This window comes from Synchiropus splendidus, chromosome 2, assembly GCF_027744825.2.
Source record: "Synchiropus splendidus isolate RoL2022-P1 chromosome 2, RoL_Sspl_1.0, whole genome shotgun sequence".
NCBI classification, from domain to species: Eukaryota; Metazoa; Chordata; class Actinopteri; order Syngnathiformes; family Callionymidae; genus Synchiropus; species Synchiropus splendidus.
The window spans coordinates 13,426,528-13,444,553 of record NC_071335.1 but is presented as its reverse complement, the minus strand read 5'-3'; the positions used below and the strand labels follow the sequence as shown (position 1 = coordinate 13,444,553).

General features: G+C 42.4%; 1 protein-coding gene across 1 annotated transcript in view; it reads right to left on the bottom strand.

Moving 5' to 3' along the window:
• The window catches only part of LOC128754458 (alpha-1,6-mannosylglycoprotein 6-beta-N-acetylglucosaminyltransferase B-like), a 99,088-nt gene that overhangs the window by 21,854 nt on the left and 59,208 nt on the right, over positions 1–18,026 (bottom strand). The window contains exon 9 of the mRNA XM_053857084.1: positions 3,417–3,548. Within this exon, the coding sequence (XP_053713059.1) occupies positions 3,417–3,548 (132 nt within the window). The remainder of the gene's footprint in view (positions 1–3,416; positions 3,549–18,026) is intronic.

Below are 18,026 nucleotides of genomic sequence, written 5' to 3'. Positions count from 1 at the left end.
ATTTCGACAGGGCAGATGTTTGAGCCATACCAGGGCGGGGTGGTGTCCAGGATGGACAGAAATAAGATGCTGTTCAATAAAGCTTCCGGCCTGGCAGAGATGCCCTCAGAACATCTGAAGGCATCAAGGTTGTGTGGTTACGTTCCCAGAGTGTATCGCCTGTCTCCATCTGAGCATTTCATCCTGCTTGCAAAGCTAATCAATATGCAAGATTTATGATCTGATGAGCCGGCTTGATTTAAGACCATCCTCTCTCTGCCGCGAGCATCTCAACACACACACACACACACGCACGTAAAGCACAACAGCATGGGGCAGCTCTCAAGTCGTCCAGACGTAATAAATGAACGTGGAAGTCTTTGGGGGCATAAAACAAAAGTAATTAACGGGAGCTGAAGGGCCCCAATGCTCAGAGCACGTGATGGATGATGCCTCTCAGCCTTAACTAGACTGCGCTTGCACCAGGGAGAAATGAGAGTGGCGCGCAAGAGGGAGTGGAAGAGGTGAATAGGTTTGTCATTGACCCAAACCTGGTCAATGATTTGCTCTGGGAGACAAATGGATGAAGTCGTCAGAGACAAATATATGGAATCTCCTTACGATGAACAACGTTTTGCCTCCGTGTTTATGGATCGATAAAACAACGGCTCGTAAATAGACATGTTTAAAACCAATGCTAACTTTTTAATGAATAATCCACGGACTGTAACAATCCATATTTAACGTTCTCACACAAAAACCTGCACCACGTCGGGTTAAAATGACTTCTGTATTTCATTTCCGCAAGCCTGAATTCACTGCACTCTGCAATACAAATCAGTCCAGGTCTGCGGCCAGAACAAGGAAATAAAATCAGGGAGGGAATAAACAAAGTTGATAAAAACTTTAAGAAAATGCAACTTCGTTTTTATGAATAAGTATCAGACACTCACTTCCCTGTCCCTTTGGAGAAACACATAACAGTGGTTTTCCGGTTAATTTCCGAGTGTATATATACATATATATATTTTTCTTTGTCCCCCAACTCTCACCAGCTGCACCAGAGCAGATGCACAACCATTCCATTCAGTGTGGAAATTTACACAGGCTTAACCTCTCAAAGGAAGAGTAGATTTTTAGAATCTCTCTGCGGTTGAGACTTTGCAAGTTCAGCTTATTTTATATCACCACTAAAGTACAATGTCAATCTTTCACTGAGGAACTTCAGTAAATGTTTCAAGTGCCATACATTTTATCAATGAAATATTGCCTAACACCGGGCTTTTAACAAGCAGGGCATCTGGGAGTCCTTGGCTGCACAGCTGCTTCTCCTCGACTCTCACCCCTTCCTTAGTGCGATGAAATATGCAACGAGGATGTTGCTCTCTGGTCACGTTTTGAATAAGAGCAAAGTGAGCTACTAATGTCAGGAGATGATCACAAGTGCACACGTGCAAATGAAACAAGAGTTGCTGCCGGAGTTTGTCTCCTGCAACAACAAAGAATGTATCTCACTTTACAGTGTTGAGCTGGGCAATTCAATGCTTCAGGTGTCTTTGTGTTTGTACCCTCACAGACCGTGTTCTACCAGTTTTGTTTTGGGGTTAAATTGTGCTAGTGTGAAATGAGGATTGCTGTGATGTGGGAATTCTTTGTGGGGAATATAGTCATGGCGGGGATCATTTATTGCCAAAGCGGCATCACTGCTAGAGACCATGCATGTGTTGACACGATCCAACTCCAAGAAACGGACCGGCGCGTACAACCATGCAGGGACATTAACTGGTGACAGAAGGAAGACATGACACTCCACGGAAAGACCAAGGTGCTGCCGATAAATTGGGTTGTTTGACTTGGATCCGACTACAAGGCAAAACAATAATACCAGAAACTGTGGACCAAAAATGGAGGTAAGGACTGAACCGTGTACTGTTTCACCTCCATGTCATGACATGATGCACCTGAAGTGTCACAAGGTCACATGCTTGCCTGACATTTTCATAGATTTTGATCCAGACATGTAGAAATGTCCATTGAATCATTATCTTCTGCTAATGTGTTAGTCGCTGAGATAGCCAATGACGAAACTAAAAGTGTAGCCAGAGTGCGATGACCTGGAGTGGGAAGCTGACATTATGATGGGGAGTGCATGACACCTACACGCTGGGCAGGCTCTGCACGAGTCTTGGCTGCAGCACAAAGCACCGACAGTCACGTCACAGCAGTGGTTCATGTTAGAGAACCTCACATTGGTTCTTGGCCCTGTCAACTGAAGTAACCATCTCCAGCATGTGTTATTCCTTTTCATAGAGGACTGACTCATCCTCTGAGCAAAGAGACGGACGACGGAGTGAAAAGTTTTGACAGACTCAGTCTGTCAGAACAGGTCTCACTGAGATCTATTCATATCATCCACACTTCACTGCATTATCACACAATAAAAAATAAATTGTTACCTGAATGTAACTTCAGTTCTATGAACATTTACCAAGCCCTCTAATGGGCTTTGCTACAGAGAAGGCATCAGAGAAGCACTCACGTTGTCCGATAAGCCTACAGTTGACATACGTGCAATGGCAAACATTTGGTTGCTGGGTGTTTGATGTTCTTTGGTTTTCGGTAAAAAAACAAACAAACAAAAGAAAGTAATATCTTTCAGCAGCTGCAATTGTTCTTAATGCACTTTAGTATCTATCTATCTATCTATCTATCTATCTATCTATCTATCTATCTATCTATCTATATATATATATATATATATATATATATAGGACTAAAAGCAGAAGAGACTACTAATAGGAATGGTGAGTTTTCGAGCAAAGCCTTCTCCTCTCATCTGTAGATGTCATTTCCTGTTAGAAACAATAGAAATCAAGATCCACACTATAATGACAGAGTGGAGAGCTGCTGACCTCAGCAAGCAATTAGATGCAGACTGCTGGCGCGCTGGTATCTTGTGGGTTTTCCTGTGTGTGCGTACAAGACAAATAGTGGAGGGGAGACACACAGCAAAGCAGCTTGTGTGGAGAGAAAAAAGAGCTCCCCCAGCACAGATGAAATGCACTTTTCTCACTTATAATTGGATTTTAAAAATACATGGAGAGTCCATTTATGTACAGCCACTCGTGGCGGCGGCTCTCCACCACAGTCCTCTGCTGTCTCCCCTGTCACACGTCTATCCCCAGTCATCTCTTGGTCAGTTTCACTTTCATTTAACCTCTGATTTTCACACACTGTCGCTCACTTTTATCTGCGCTTTTTCTCTCTCCTTGCTGGAAGCAAGAACAAGGGAGGAAAAAAATGAAAACTGTACACAGAACTTTGAAACAAAAGTGCAGGGTGATGAGGCAGGATAAATCATTTAACTTGCTGAGCCTTAAAAATGAAGCCTTACACACACACATACACTGACGGCAGATAATTATAAACACACTTACTTGTGCTTCTTGAGCGAGAGGCCCATGTGCTGCTTCATCTGCTGCAAGCCGTGGTAGTCGGTGTAGATGAGGTCAAAGGGCAGCGGCCCAGTTAGTGGGCAACTACCTCTGCCCGGAGGTACGCCGAGGAATCTGAGGCACACAGACACACACACACACACACGCACACGAGTATTAAAGATTTTGTGGGCAAGAAATATGAAGGCCCGGGAAACAGCGAACATTATCTGCACTTCAGAGTATGATGCCAGGAGGGCATCAGGAGAATCCATTTCTGACTTGAACAGAGAACGTCTTTTTGTTTAGCAGCAGAATGGAAAGGTCAGGAGAAAGTCAGCGTCGATGCTAATGGATGGCGTTGGTATTTTTTCCTTGTAAACATTGTCTTGTTAAGAGAAAAACATTTGGGTTTGTTTTTAGACGAACCCTGTATTTCATAACAGACTAAAGTAGGTTATCTTTGCCCAAAATGTTGGTGGGGAAAGCACAATAAGTCGCTGCTAACTTGGCAGTTCTCTTTGTAGAAAAAGACAGAAATGACCAGAGAAGTTAGCATTTATTATAATGTATGAATCACAAAGCACAACAGAAAACATTTGAGGGGGTAGTGGAAGATAACAAGCTCTTTAATCGAATTGAACATTACCAATTTATTTTCAGAAAATAAATGATAAGAACGGCAAAGAAAAATGTATTACAAACTCAAAATATGTAAGCTGGTTGAAATTGAAAAAAAAAATCATTGACCCCATGAACAACTTGGTCGTGTTTTGGGTGAATAAAATATGTCTGTCAATGAGAAAAAGAGACTGCAAGTAGGTGCACGTGTCATCACTGTTTGTTAATCGGTTGTAACAGTCCATATGAGAGCATAGCGCGACTGGCCATGCTGAGAAGGTGCTTGTCAAGTCATTCAAAAGAGGATGGGGGGTAGGATGTGAGTGGAGTGGTGGCGATCGGCGTACATATAGTACCATATTCTAATTTCTGTACTAGAAGATTAGAAGATGATACTTTTTTCTTGTGGCCTGAACCCTGTGGCTTATATGACACAGCTAATATATGGTAACAGCTCATGCTGGCAAAATATTAACATCAAACCAATGAAATCACAGGTGCTTTATTGACATGAAAGCGCTGTTGCACTGTTTTCGCCCATGTGTACCCATCTCTGCCAACAGAGCGATCTCCTGGAGGACCAGAGATGAGAAGCAGCGGCTGAAACTGACAATGGTGTTCGGAAATGTGGACGAAAACAGTGCGTTTTGAGTGCTTTAACGTAAATAAACCATGTGAGGAGTTCATGATTCAAGTTCAGAACATTGCTTGTTGTTTGTTTCATGAGTCAGTCTCCATGCTGGATCAAAACTAGTTTAGAAGTAATCCTCATCATATATATATCATACATTAATATACAAGCATAATAATAAACCATTTTTAAGACCTATTTACCTTTTTAAATTTAGTGGGTGCAGCTAATATTCCAGTGAGCTCTATAGTCTGGAAATTATGGTATGATCATTTGAGGTGCTACACAGTATACAGAGGTGACACTTGTGCACCACTATGGAATGCAAATGTGAACCACACAATAGGGATAGTATAGTTGCTATATGTCGTCTTAGGAATGAGGATGAGTTGGCTTCTCTGTTTATCTCTACATGGCTGGCAGGAGCTTATCAAATGGTTCTTAAAAACACGTGCATTAGATGATGAGTACATGCGTGGGCCTGGCAGCCTGATAGCAACCATTACCAGACAGTGGTTGAGCGCCCAACAATATCAAAGAGGGGGCGACGCAATGACTGATTTATAAAATGGAAAAAATCATCTTAACTGCAAATAAATTGGCCAAACTTTCGACCTGACTGGGTCAAATGATGTGAAATGTCAACAACCAAAATTTGTTGAAGTAGCCAACTAAAGCTGCTGTTGAATGTCTTAATTCTCTGTTAATATGCCTCTTTCAATGAATGCCAACGTCAGCAAAGCAATACTACTGCAGAACAAGCCAGTCACTTATTTAAAACTGTTTCCTGAATATCTGACAGAACTCCCAACAGCTGTTTAAAAACATTTCTCTTAAATGTCATTTATTGATATCAAGGTAAAATACAAGGATGTGATCATGGGCTTTGGCTCCAAATAGCACAAAACCATGTCTTTTTTTTCCCAGCAGATTGGATCATGCGAGTGTCAGGCAGTTCAAAGTCGAGCTCAAGGGCAACTGTTGGGCCTTGGGCAAAGCAGAATTCACACAACAATGAAAAAGGGGAATTCAAGTATCCAGAGTCAGTCGCAGCTTGCAACAGCTGCGTCACTGACAACAGATGGTAAGACGACAAAAAGGTGACAGGAAGATGAATCGCAGCTGAGACGGTGCAGAGGTGGATGAACAACATTTTATAGGTACAAATTGCAAACTTGCACCTCAAAAAATATGCAAGAAGTGACTGAAAGTGCGACATCAATGTGCTCATTTGTCGTCAGTGCTTGAGACAGTTTATCCAAATGTGTTTTTATGTAAATGTGCCGACAGTTTTGGAACATTGAAGGTCTACTTGCTTTCACTCAGCTGATGTGATGTGAGGCCAAAGACTAATGGGGAGTGAAAAACAAACTGAAGTCTCACAGCCACATAAAAAGAACTGCACTGACTGAACAAAGTTGCTGGGGGAATGTGCAGCGAGAGTTAAGTGGGGAGAGCTCAAGATCTCAGGGTAATTGTCGGTTCAGGAGGATGGAGAGTGATACTTATCCAACAAAGGAAGAATGTTAACGGCAAGTCATTTGGGTATGTTGGGGGGGGGGAGTCATGCGGGCACAGCACCGAACACTGCGCAGTGCACTGTGGGAAGTCAGGGTGTCCAGAGTCATGCTGTTCCGACTCTGCCATCAGAATCTTGAGAGAGCCCAGAGAGCATGGGGCGGGAGCCAGGCTTCTCACCCACTGTGCCCGCCTGACTCCCGCCTGCATCAGAGAGCATGCTGGGATGGAGTGCACAGTGACGCCTGATTGGCTCTGAACTTCAGCAACAGCTTTGCTCGTCCAACCTCGCACACTTATTTCCTAGAGTGTCCGGGTATTTTGTCATCCCCCGGTCTCGTAAGTTCCCGCTGATGGGTGCTGAGTCTTCCTCAACGCAGCCATTATTTAACTGACAAACAAAGTCAAAATACTGTCAAACTCTGACAGATGTGAATGTGACTCGCATACCACTGGTCATAAGACTGTGACCCAACTGTGACCGCAGGTGCTTTGAATACCATCCCACTGCAGCCAGAAAAGGACGATCGCGCCTTCACAGACCAGGACTACCCCACAATAAAGTTAAACCCCCAATCCTGCTTTCAACATAGAGGTTGCAGTCAGAGTTTCAGAATCCAGGGTGAGGTCAGAGTTAGGGAGAAAAACTTTAGATCGAGCCTATCAACCGGCATAATCTCTGCCCGGACGACCAAAATATAACAGTGGTTTATTACACAACAACACACGATTGGTCAATGAAGCCCGATGTTAGTCTTGGGTTTCACCGCGCACAGAGTTGGACTGAAACAGTGTCCTTATACAGACAGACACTACACACACCTAGAACAAAAATGGATGTCTGCAGCTCCCTGAACACGGCAAGTTCAAGTAATGCATTTTTTCATAAGGTATAATGAAGTACAATGATAAAGTTTAGGGGCAAAGTCTGACTTTGGTTGTGTTCCAGTTTTGAGGCGCCACTCTATTATTTATTGGGATTATATTTCAGTGTATAAAGACAATAACAAAACATCTCTTGCTGCTCTCCTCCAACATTGCACGGCCATTATGAGGAAAGTGAAGCCAACATGCAGCGCCAGCAAAAGGCTGACAGCTAGAGAAACTATTTGTTTAGACTTAAACACAAGTCTGATCACATATCAGACATGTCCACGCCACGCTACAACAAGTCTTTACTTATCTTTCACCAGGGGACTTTAGAAGAAGAGTTATAGCAGACGACGGAAACCACCAGCCACGGAAGAAGGGGGTTGCAAATAGCGAGTTACAAATATTTATGGGTAAGTTAGAGCACAAACAACAAATCACTGACTGAGATGGGATCAGCAAAAATCCTATTAGATGAGATGGGAGCAGCAGAGAGGGGATGGGTGAGATGGGATCAGCAAAAAAAGAGAGGATGGCGCTGCTGTGTCTCGGACTGCTTTGTGTGTCTATTCATTGTGAACCATTTTGTGGCCAAGAAGTCAGAACACAGTTCCCCCCAATGCCTTTTACCTAGAAATTCCAAGATAACAGTATTCAATACAAGTCTCTTGTACTATGGAGTACCTACGCAGGTGTGCAAGAGCACACACTCCGGAACACACAAGCAATACGCAGCATTGCTTGAAGCGGCAAACAGAATCCAGTTATCAGCCAAAGCAGGGCGCAGTAGATCAGGGTGCTGCAAAACATCATAAACACCAATGCAGGGAGAGATATGTGGAGGGCACAAGGAAGGAGGGAGGACAGCTGGGAGGAGCGGATCAAAGATGAAAGAGAAAGAGGAAAACACTCATGTCTGAAATGGGAGACGATATTTTTGAAGCGCCAGAGAACGAAGAGGAACGAGGTCAGAGAGTAAGAAGGATGACAAGCCGGCTGAAGGAGGGAGTCGACCCGAGAGGGGAGGAAGACGTGAGCTAAACATAAAGAAGGACGGCATTAAAGGAGCCATGGGTGAATTAGCACCGACAAGGAAAAACATTTGTAAACACCTGGGTATAGCACTAAGAAACAGTCTTAGTGATGATGAGCGCGCACAGCGTTTCAGCCAGCAGCCAGACAGCCCCGCGGCCTGATGGCGAGATACGTGAATAGATCCTCAGCTGCACTTGTGTACCATTATGCTTGCACACATGGGCGACATCAGATTAATCCACTCTGCATCCTGTCGCTGACACTCAGGAAGTATTGGAACAGAAGCAACGTGCCAATCGAGCGACACGGCGGGCAGATGCTTTTGGCTGAGCCGCCACCCGCGCTGGACGTGTATGAATAAAGACTCCGGTCTCAAGTTGATGAAAGTGCAATTCCACGTGTATGAGTGCGCACACACACACAGACGCGCAGCACACACAAGCGCTTTCATTAGCATCGCCCCGCTGACGTAGCGTAGCGGCAGCCGAGAACTAATTATTATTGATGCGTGTTGCAGACTATCAACCCTCTAAAGCCGCATTCATCTGCATGATTGACGCTCTAGTTTTCACGTAAAAAGACTTTCGACAAGCAGCAGGGCTTGATTTCTAGTCTCCGACTCGGGCAGACATTAATCAGAAGCATTGTTGTTGAAAAGCGCTTTTGAAAGTTGTCCAACGCTGGCGAAATTCACAACAAGACCATTTGCTCTCCATGATAAAGACGGTAGAATTACTCAAGCACATCATCAAGGAGAATAAAAATGCTTTCCAACAGCACTTCTGCTGCACCCACAGTACACAAGTGAGACTTTGACCATTTTAAGTGGGAGTTTTTTAAAAGCAGCAGCACAAGCAAAGAAAGAAGTGCTAAAGAGGAAAACATGTAACTCAGGAAAAGAACAACATTACAAGGATAACATACTGAAATTCAAATAATAAGGTCAAGTTCTGCTTTTATTTTGCTGTGTTACATCGCTGTCGCCTCATGCTTCACCTTCTATTTATGTTGTAATGTGAAGGTCTTGGTTCCAGTTTCCAGCACTTTACAGAAAACCCTTTTTTCATCAATTTTTTGTTAGTGTTTAGATTTTTGTACTTTTCCCCAGCGCGTGTTGGGCTAATAAGGTGTCATGAAACAGCCCACTAGATGGCACTCTCAAGTTTGAAATTATTTAACTTCGAACATCTATTTCAATGAAAACTCACCTTGATGCAACATAGGTAGCGACGCCTTATGAGGTCCGAAAACAAGGACACTGTTTCATGAAGCTTCACCAGCCCATCACTTTAGACTACTACTACTACCATGGTGCCTTTTCATCAATAAGCTGTCAACTACCAGCTCTGCCAAGCCTCAATTCTACTCATTGCTTTGGCAAAAAACTTTTTGTTTTCATGCCAACATTCCCCTTTTCTCTGTTTTACTCTTAGATAGCTAATGTTTTGTCAGCGCATACTTATCATTTGTTACTATTTTTGTTACTTCCAAGTTTTATATTGAGGCATCTTTTTAATGAACACAAAAATTATGTTAAAATGCACATAAAGAAATGGATATGATCAGCATGTCAGCATGTGAACAGACCCCTGGAATAAGCGGTTGCTGGACAGGGTTGCAGGATAGTGTCCTGTGGTGCAAGATCTTCTGAGCTACTTTGTGAAGCACAACCGGTTCCTCTTGGAAAACATGACTCCAAACACTGGAAACCGATGACGAAGTGCATGGCCTGCAGGTGCTGCATAATAAGATATCAGTGGCAAGTTATGGGCCATTGAACTGAGAACCAATTAAGAAGCATTATGCGGTTCATATACTTTCTATCCTCGCAGAGGGAGCCCTAATGGCATGGCATTGTGTCAGCAGTGGAGAAGCCCTGGCAGCAACAATTATCATTCTGCATTTCATTGACGGGATAATCAGCTTTTAGATTGCTGGTTTAGAGGCTGTTTCCAATCACATCCTAGAATGGTGACACCACAGTGGAGAATTTAACATGGATCTATTATTTTCTGCCATGCTGAGAGACTGAAAAAAGGAAGCCAGGGGTGAAATTCACTGTCGCATACGGGAAGGTACTCTAATTAAAGGTGCAATAAAGCTCGCAAACAGAAGTATAAAATTCATATCAGCCACACATTATAATCTTTCTTTTGCCGATAGTTGAGCCATTTGGTGTTAATGCTTTACAGACAAAACCATCTATTATGTTACCCATTACCTCTAAAGAGAAGGCGACTTGAACTGTTGGCAAAACAACTCTGAAACTGCTCTGGACTGAGGAGCCACTTATTTTCAGGTAACAAAAGTGAAATATCACTGTTTGACATTGTACACACACTGATACCATACATTCTGTTAGGTCCAATATCAGTATTAGTTGTGCTGTTCTGGTGCAGTGTTCCACGTCTGCAATGATGTTTAGGTTCAATGCTCATAAAAAAAACCCTGCTTTTGCAGAAGCCTCACGAGGTACGCCGCAGAAGCCTGGATCTATATCCTACCTTTAAAAGACAATGCACTTAGGACAAAGCTGCATTTCAAATATTGATGTCTTAGTTGCTCTAAAGCATTGTGTGTCTGGGTGTTTACTGTGGCTGAAATTTGATGTAGCCATGTGTGGTTGAAGGCAGGATGCAGTGTCCAATTATCAATTACAGTTGAGTTTCTTTCAAGTGGAAAAATGTTCTCAAAGTTTCTAAAGGGCTGAGCACTTAGTCAACTTCGGGTGGTTGACAACAATAGAGGTACAGGTCACAGGACGGCACAGAAAACCTAATAATCCCAGTAAGATCTAACTTTGTAAACATGTCTGATGATTGGAGCAAAATTCCAAATTGAAATAGGGCTGTCAATAGATTACAAAAATGAATAAATCTGAATAAATCACACTAAAGCAGAGTTAACTCATGTTAATGGTGAATTAAATACACATTTTGTAAATGTTCTGAGTGTAATTTAAAGGAAGATGCAATAACGCTTCTCCTGCAAACAACCCAACATAACCAACATATTTAGAATAAGAGAGGCACTGAAAAAGTTCAACAGCATGCTAAAATATTCTTGGCCACTGTTGATAAAATATCCCTTTAAGTTGCATAGAGAACAGATCCAAAATGTGACAGAAAAAATAAACCTGACAAAGTCTAGCCGAAAAAGATGCTTAAAAACACACAAATGTGTTGAAATGTAGAAAAAAAAAAAGATTAAAATATAGGACGTGCAAAGATTAAGATAAAAGTAAAAATGTTTAAGATCATACAGGCATTTTTTTTAAGATGATAGGGGAGAAAATGTCTGCATGGACCATAGACAGCAACAACAGTAATAAATAAATTAAACAAATAAATAAATGAGGGTTAACTTAACTGAACTAAACTCAAACCTGTTGATTAAATTAAGGTGATAAAAGACTTAAATCCGGAGGATGGCCACAGCTCTCAGCTATTCTGACGGCTGCTCGACGCTGCCAGCAGTGAACCATCGTTCTGATGCACTGATTCTGGACCCAGTTAAACTAGTTGACTATTCAGCACGACCACTGTGTACAGCTGTCTCACAGCGACTCCTCACTAGCTGTGATCCTGTGGACAGTTTAACACCAGCAAGTTTTGGGGTACTCCTTAAAGAACTGAAGAGGGATCATTTGATCCCCTGCCCTGGAATGCGGTGGCTGTTATTCTAATGTGCCACTAATGCCAGGCAGCCACACGCTGGCAGTACAATGCAAGGTGTGAAATGTAAGTGAGAACTCTCCAAAGATGCAGAGAAGATTCACCACTGAGCAGGCTCTTCAAGTTCTTCTGGCAAAGTCAAACCCTTCTGACTCAGATGCAGAAGACATAGACCTTCAGGCAGGATCAGACTCAGAGCCGTCTTCAGGTAAGGTTTCTCAAACATCAAATTTCCGCTTTTAGAATTTTTTTTTAAAGAAAAATATAAAGTTTTGTAGTTTTATCTGGGGGCTGCACAAAACTCAAGTGAGGTTAATATTTATATATATAATATTATATTGAACCGCCTCATCACAGAGGGACTAACCAAGAGCTGAAGATCACGGTTTATCAGTAGCAAAATATCAAAATGACCAATTCTGAGAACCCAGAAGTCAAGGTGACTCAATCGTTCCAGCCACATAGAGACGCCAGAACATATCTGCTGGTTAGAACAAAATCACCAACAAAAAGCAGTCAGGAACTCCCAATCCACATCACGTCAATAAATATAGCGTCATATGCTCACATGCTCCTTCTAATCCTCAGGTCCATGTGTGTAATAAAGAGCAAGATATCAGGGCAATACCAGAGTCAGGTCAAGGTCGCAGTCGCCCCCTTCCTTCTCAAAATGTACGGACAGACAAGGGAGGCTCTTTCCAAACTTGGTGCTCAACCCTGTGCATGTCATCGCCGAGGTAGAGAGGCAGGACGAGGGGTGATGTAAAGCCGGCAAAATGCGGAAAGTTGTTAACAAGCGCATTGATTTGAGCTCGGAGGAAACAAGTGCAGCAACACAGAGAGAGATGGAGAGAAACGCTGGAGGGCTCCGAGCAAACAAGCGAGACAAGAAAGAAAGGTAAGCGGACACCAGATCAGATTCAAGACCAGGACAGGAGTTTGCCCATTTCTTGTTCCTCTTGAGATGAAACGCAGGATTTGCGTTTCTATTCTTAATACGAAACAAAGAAACAAGCTGACACAAATGACAAAAAAGTAGGAACTCCAGACTCCCTAAAAGGCGAAGCCACGTGGAGATAGATCTCTTTGTGGATGTTTCACTCACCTCAGCACGTTCTTCCAAGTGAGGAGGACAAACGTATCCACTCATTTAAACTTTGCACATTTTAATAGGCTCTTTCACAATGAAGTTTTTTTTATAAGTGTCAGCTGCTTCACTGGCAGTTTAAAAATAATTACATATGCTGTGAAGTAAGGGGAGTCATGGAGGCGCAGGGTGACAAGTTGATGGAGAGAAAAACTGCTGCTGTGAATTTCAGTGATTATGGAACAGCTCACTTCTTGGGGGTGGGGCTGTAATAGGCCTTTGCCACTGCAGAGTTTTGCAAAACAAAGAATATTTTGATAAAGCAGCCGAGCAGTTTTCAAAAAAATAATTACGATTAAAGATAAAAAATAATTGCTTTAAAAACACTGAAGAAAAGACACATAAATAAAAAACAAAATATAAACAAGACACAGAAATAATAGAAAAAGATTTATCGACCGTTAATTGGATTTCTAGCTGTTTGAAGCGGCTTTGTGGTGGCTTCTGATGACAGATGTGTGTTGTAAAACTGTGAGCCAAGAACCTGGAGTCAACCTGGCGATAAGCAACATTTATCTGATGGAGTTAAAACAAGATGGAAGATGAAAGTTGCTCTTTCCTGGCTCTACATAATTCCTGAAAAGACTGAAGATTCATTTATGAAATTGATGTGACAGATTATCACTACTGCACAATTGTAGCCAGCAAATCACGTTTTGACATTTGAATTTTCCCTATAATAATATATCTCAAAGGTAACTCCTGGACTGCCTTTTGGATCTTCTAGTCTATTGCAGTCTACCTCTTAAAATGAACACCATCATGCGGCATTCACATTTCCATCATTGTAAAGCAAGAAACTACTGTAACACCCTGCAGATTGTTATGCAGAAGGGAACTTTGCACGTGGATACAGAAGAACATTGATTGCCAAGTCTCACTACCAAGGGAATAAAAGAGAAACACTTATTTTTGCGTGTGTAGAGACAAATCAATCGGCATAATTATTTCTTCAAACCTCAATTGAACAGTCCTTTTCTCAACAAGCGAGCATCAAGCTGCATATACAAAACCCAGCAGAGAAATTGATCCACGACTGAAGCACAGCGCCTCAGTTTTAGAATTGTAATATGAAAGTTTGAAAGTTTATCAGAGTCTGTTATGTTTAGCAAGTAAGACTTTACTTGCCTTTGCCTTGATCATCCCCGTGAGTCATACCAGTCCGCTTCATGTTTCTCATCCATGAACTGTTTGTTATCCTCTACCTGGTGCCGCCATCTCTAGTATTTCTCGCCCAACATGTTCCCTCCATGATTCTAAACCATCTGACCTCTTTAAGCCTTTGGGTGCCAGTGTTTCTTCAAGAAGATATCCCACTTTCATATCAGTATTTCAAAAGGCTGTAGCTTGAAAACCGTTGAAGATAAAGGCAGACTGTAAGACAGAAGAATATTCAGGGTGACCCTTAGTTTGGGATGGAAGTAAATTGACTCATCTTAATGTGTATATTACAATGTCACCAGGCAGCGGCCATACTGAACTACATAACTTTTACATAGCTTTATCTGATTCACCGGGGAAACCGCTGGAGCATTTTCTCCCACAGCTTGTACCGCATTTGCCACTATTTCCTCCTTTATTTCCACAGTCCTGCTGCTTCCGTCACAGTTTTGACTGAGCCACAATCAAGCACCTGGACATGGTGAAGCACTAGTACTGTATGTGCTGCTTGTGGAACTGTCACGGCAAACAGACTCAGTCTCACTTCCTATGTCTCTGTGTGATGATCATCATAAGAGTGTGACAATTCCCCTTTACAATCTGAGTCAGTCAAATTCGCTCTGCGGGTCTCCGTTACGCTCTGACTACAAAACTACGACCCCCCTCAAGTAGTAGCAACATGAGGCTTCATGTTTGCAGCTTGGCTTGATTAAATGCTGCAAAGCTGTCTGTTGCGATGGTAGCTACCAAAGGGTCAACTTTATCTCCTAAGTTCATCACAACAGACTCTGATATACAAACTTACTTCACTCCCGGTAAAAGGCTAAGCATTTGAAACTCCTCCTACTGTTTCTTTTTCTTGAGCTCACCCCAAACATCGCTGCAGTTTCCCGACCAAGTCAGAGTGGAGGCTGCCACGGGTCGTTTGCATAGGACTAAGCACTGCCAATGCATGTACTATTATATTATCATTGTTTATTTACATTAGATTGCAATTCCCGCCGTTTTTCGTGTATTCTCTGCGAAAAAAATGTTGTTGCACAACTGTGTGCATTTTTACCAACCTTTGCTAGTAATTATATAGCATATACCTGTGTATCACGTATACTGCATCCGAGTCCAGTGGTGTCAACTATCAAGTGATATTGTATTTGATTGGTGGCTTGGTGCCTGTGTAGTCAACAAGACTAAGAATTAGGGATCCTCTGATCAATCGGTCATGGATGATGATCGGCCGATTTCAGCATGATCGGTGACAGTCGGCGCTCTGCTAGTGCTTTAAACACGCCATTTAAAGCACTAGCACTTCATGGAGCACCGAGAGTTTTCAGGGTTCGTGAAAGTGAGACCGCTTGTTGCTCAGCAGATACCGGAAACGACTGGATCCGTCGCCCTTTTGGGTTGGGAGCAACATTCATTAGCCACCTGAATATTTCACAGACATAGTAAAGTCCCTAGAGATTCACCAAACTGTGACATCTCGCATCGAATTAAATGTTTTTCAGTTGTGCTTTTGACAGAATAGTTTCTGGATTCTGCAAGGTTTTTCTATTGTTTGCCTCCTTGAAGAGGTATACGACAATGTGTTTGAATTTAAATGATTTAATGGTTCATTTATTCACATCATCTACACAGAAGGTCTCATCATTTTGATAATAAATTCATTGTCAATCCATGTGGTTGATACCGGCGATCGGTGGTGATCGGCAAAAATCCTGATCGGAGCATCCGTACGATGAATTCTCACGACAGTCCACCCTGCTATCAATCGCCTCTTCACCGCTCTCAATCGCTGTCTACTACTCTGTATGACTGATCCCAAATACTGTTTCCCTCACTAAACTCCCTGCCTCTTCAGTCCTCCCGCCTCATTCTCATCCACACGCAAGTATTCTGACAGCCACTCCTCTTCTCATCAGCTCATGCCTCCAGTCACGTTTGGCCTTTTGTCTATAACGCCTTGCACCATGTTCACAAAACAACCTGAAGATATAATCCAGGGCTTGGTCATTCGAAAAATATCTTAGTCTCTTAGGATAAAATACAGAGCTATAACATGAGGGCCATAAGTCACACTAAAAGACGTTCTCCATTTATAAACATTGAGGCCACATCTTTTGAAAAGTGCATTATGCAATGTGACTAGTTTTAATCTCTTGGATTAGAGGGGCCAATTCTATGCCAAGGCACAGGATTTAGGTCGACGACGGCAAATAGCTGTAATAGCAAACACAGACACGTATTCTGGAGAACTCCTTCAGCAAGACAGTTCTCTCTGACTTAAACAGATAAAATTTGTGTTTGAATGTGATGTTTATTTCCATCTGTAGGGCCAGCAGAGTTTATCTGGCGCCAGAGAACATTGTAAGCAAAATGAATCGAGGGATTGTTATTTAGATAAGACAGATGAATGTAGGATGTTTATCACCTGCTATCAAGTGATATCTAATCCAACATCTTTTTCACTGCAGCCTTGTTTATTCAAATTAGCCTGCTTAACCTCAAACCTCACAATCCACGGGTCACGAAAACCTCCTCAGCAGGGATGATGCCGGTTTCTTAAAACTAAGAGGATGAGCCAAAGCAGACTGGGAGAAAGTAAAAGAAGAAGTCTGATAAGATAAAGGCGCCTCGGAGATTTAAACGAAAGGAAGACTTTAGCAAGTATATCGGCAAGACCTGAGCAAAAAAAAAAAAGTTTATCAGCATGTGAAGTTTTGAGCGTTCATTTCAAAGATCGACCGATTCCATGCCAAGAAGGATGAGTGAGGTTTTAACCAGCATCCCTGCTGCCTGGCTTTCACATACAGCCAATGTTAAAAGAAAACACCATCTTCTTAAAACACATGACCTTACTGACTCTCCTTGAGATGCTCGCACAAACACCACAGTGTACAATATGAGTGCGTCTCACCCTAATTCCCTGTTTTCTTTGAAAGCCTGTTGGGCGCTGCTGCCAAACCTTTAATACACAATAATCCTTTTATAACACGCTTCTATTGTCGTATGAAGCCAGTTTTCAGAGTTGAAGGACCATCGAGCCTCTTGCCTTGAAGTACCCAAGAGTGTTTACAAGAGGCTGACAACGCCAACCATGTCCCCATGCAGGAGCGTGTTCTACATATCTCTAGAAACTAAAATATAAAGAAAACGCCTGTGTAAAGTGAAAACTGGAGTGATGTGACATTGTCTGTCATATTCATAATATCACTGGGAGGAAGTTAACTAGAGCATGAGCATGTAGGTGTGATACCGGTTAGTTTCATATGAGATAATGTGCAGCATATAGTGTGTGTCATGCATATTTAATGAATGTTAATGAAAAGCTACAAGCTTTTATGAACTGCGTGACGATCATGAAGGCGCTTGTTATCCGCTGAACTCCGCCTGCTGTCGGGAAGCTGATCTATTTCCTCCTCAGCCTTGTCAGCACGAGTGACCCTTCCCCACGTCGATTTGCTATTGTGAGAGTTGAAGGCACCAGTTGCAGAGAGGTGAGAGACATCCATCTTCTCTGCTGCAGCCATCACTGATTCAAGCCTCCTCGCGTTCAAAATAGAACGCACTGACTCTGGTCTTGCGCTCATGCAGCTCATGTGACTTGGAATGCAGTTTGTGCAAACAGCGCTGATAAATTTGCAGACTCTTTCATACGCACACAAAAACCCTCTGTTCCAATATAGCATTTTCTTAATCTCCCCAACTGTGGATATATTTGCATGGACTGTTTAAAGACAATACAAAGGGAATCTTAATGCTAACAAAAGATACAATAATGTTTCAGTTGTGTTTGGACCGGACTTCACTCAGAGACAAATCACCAAGTGTGTTTACATATTAATGTTTTTGGTTAAATGTGAATTTAAGCATCTTAACATGTAATATCACTGAGGAACTGGGATCTGGGAGGAGCATTGTGACTAGCCAATAGAGCAGAATGATATCTTGTTGTCATG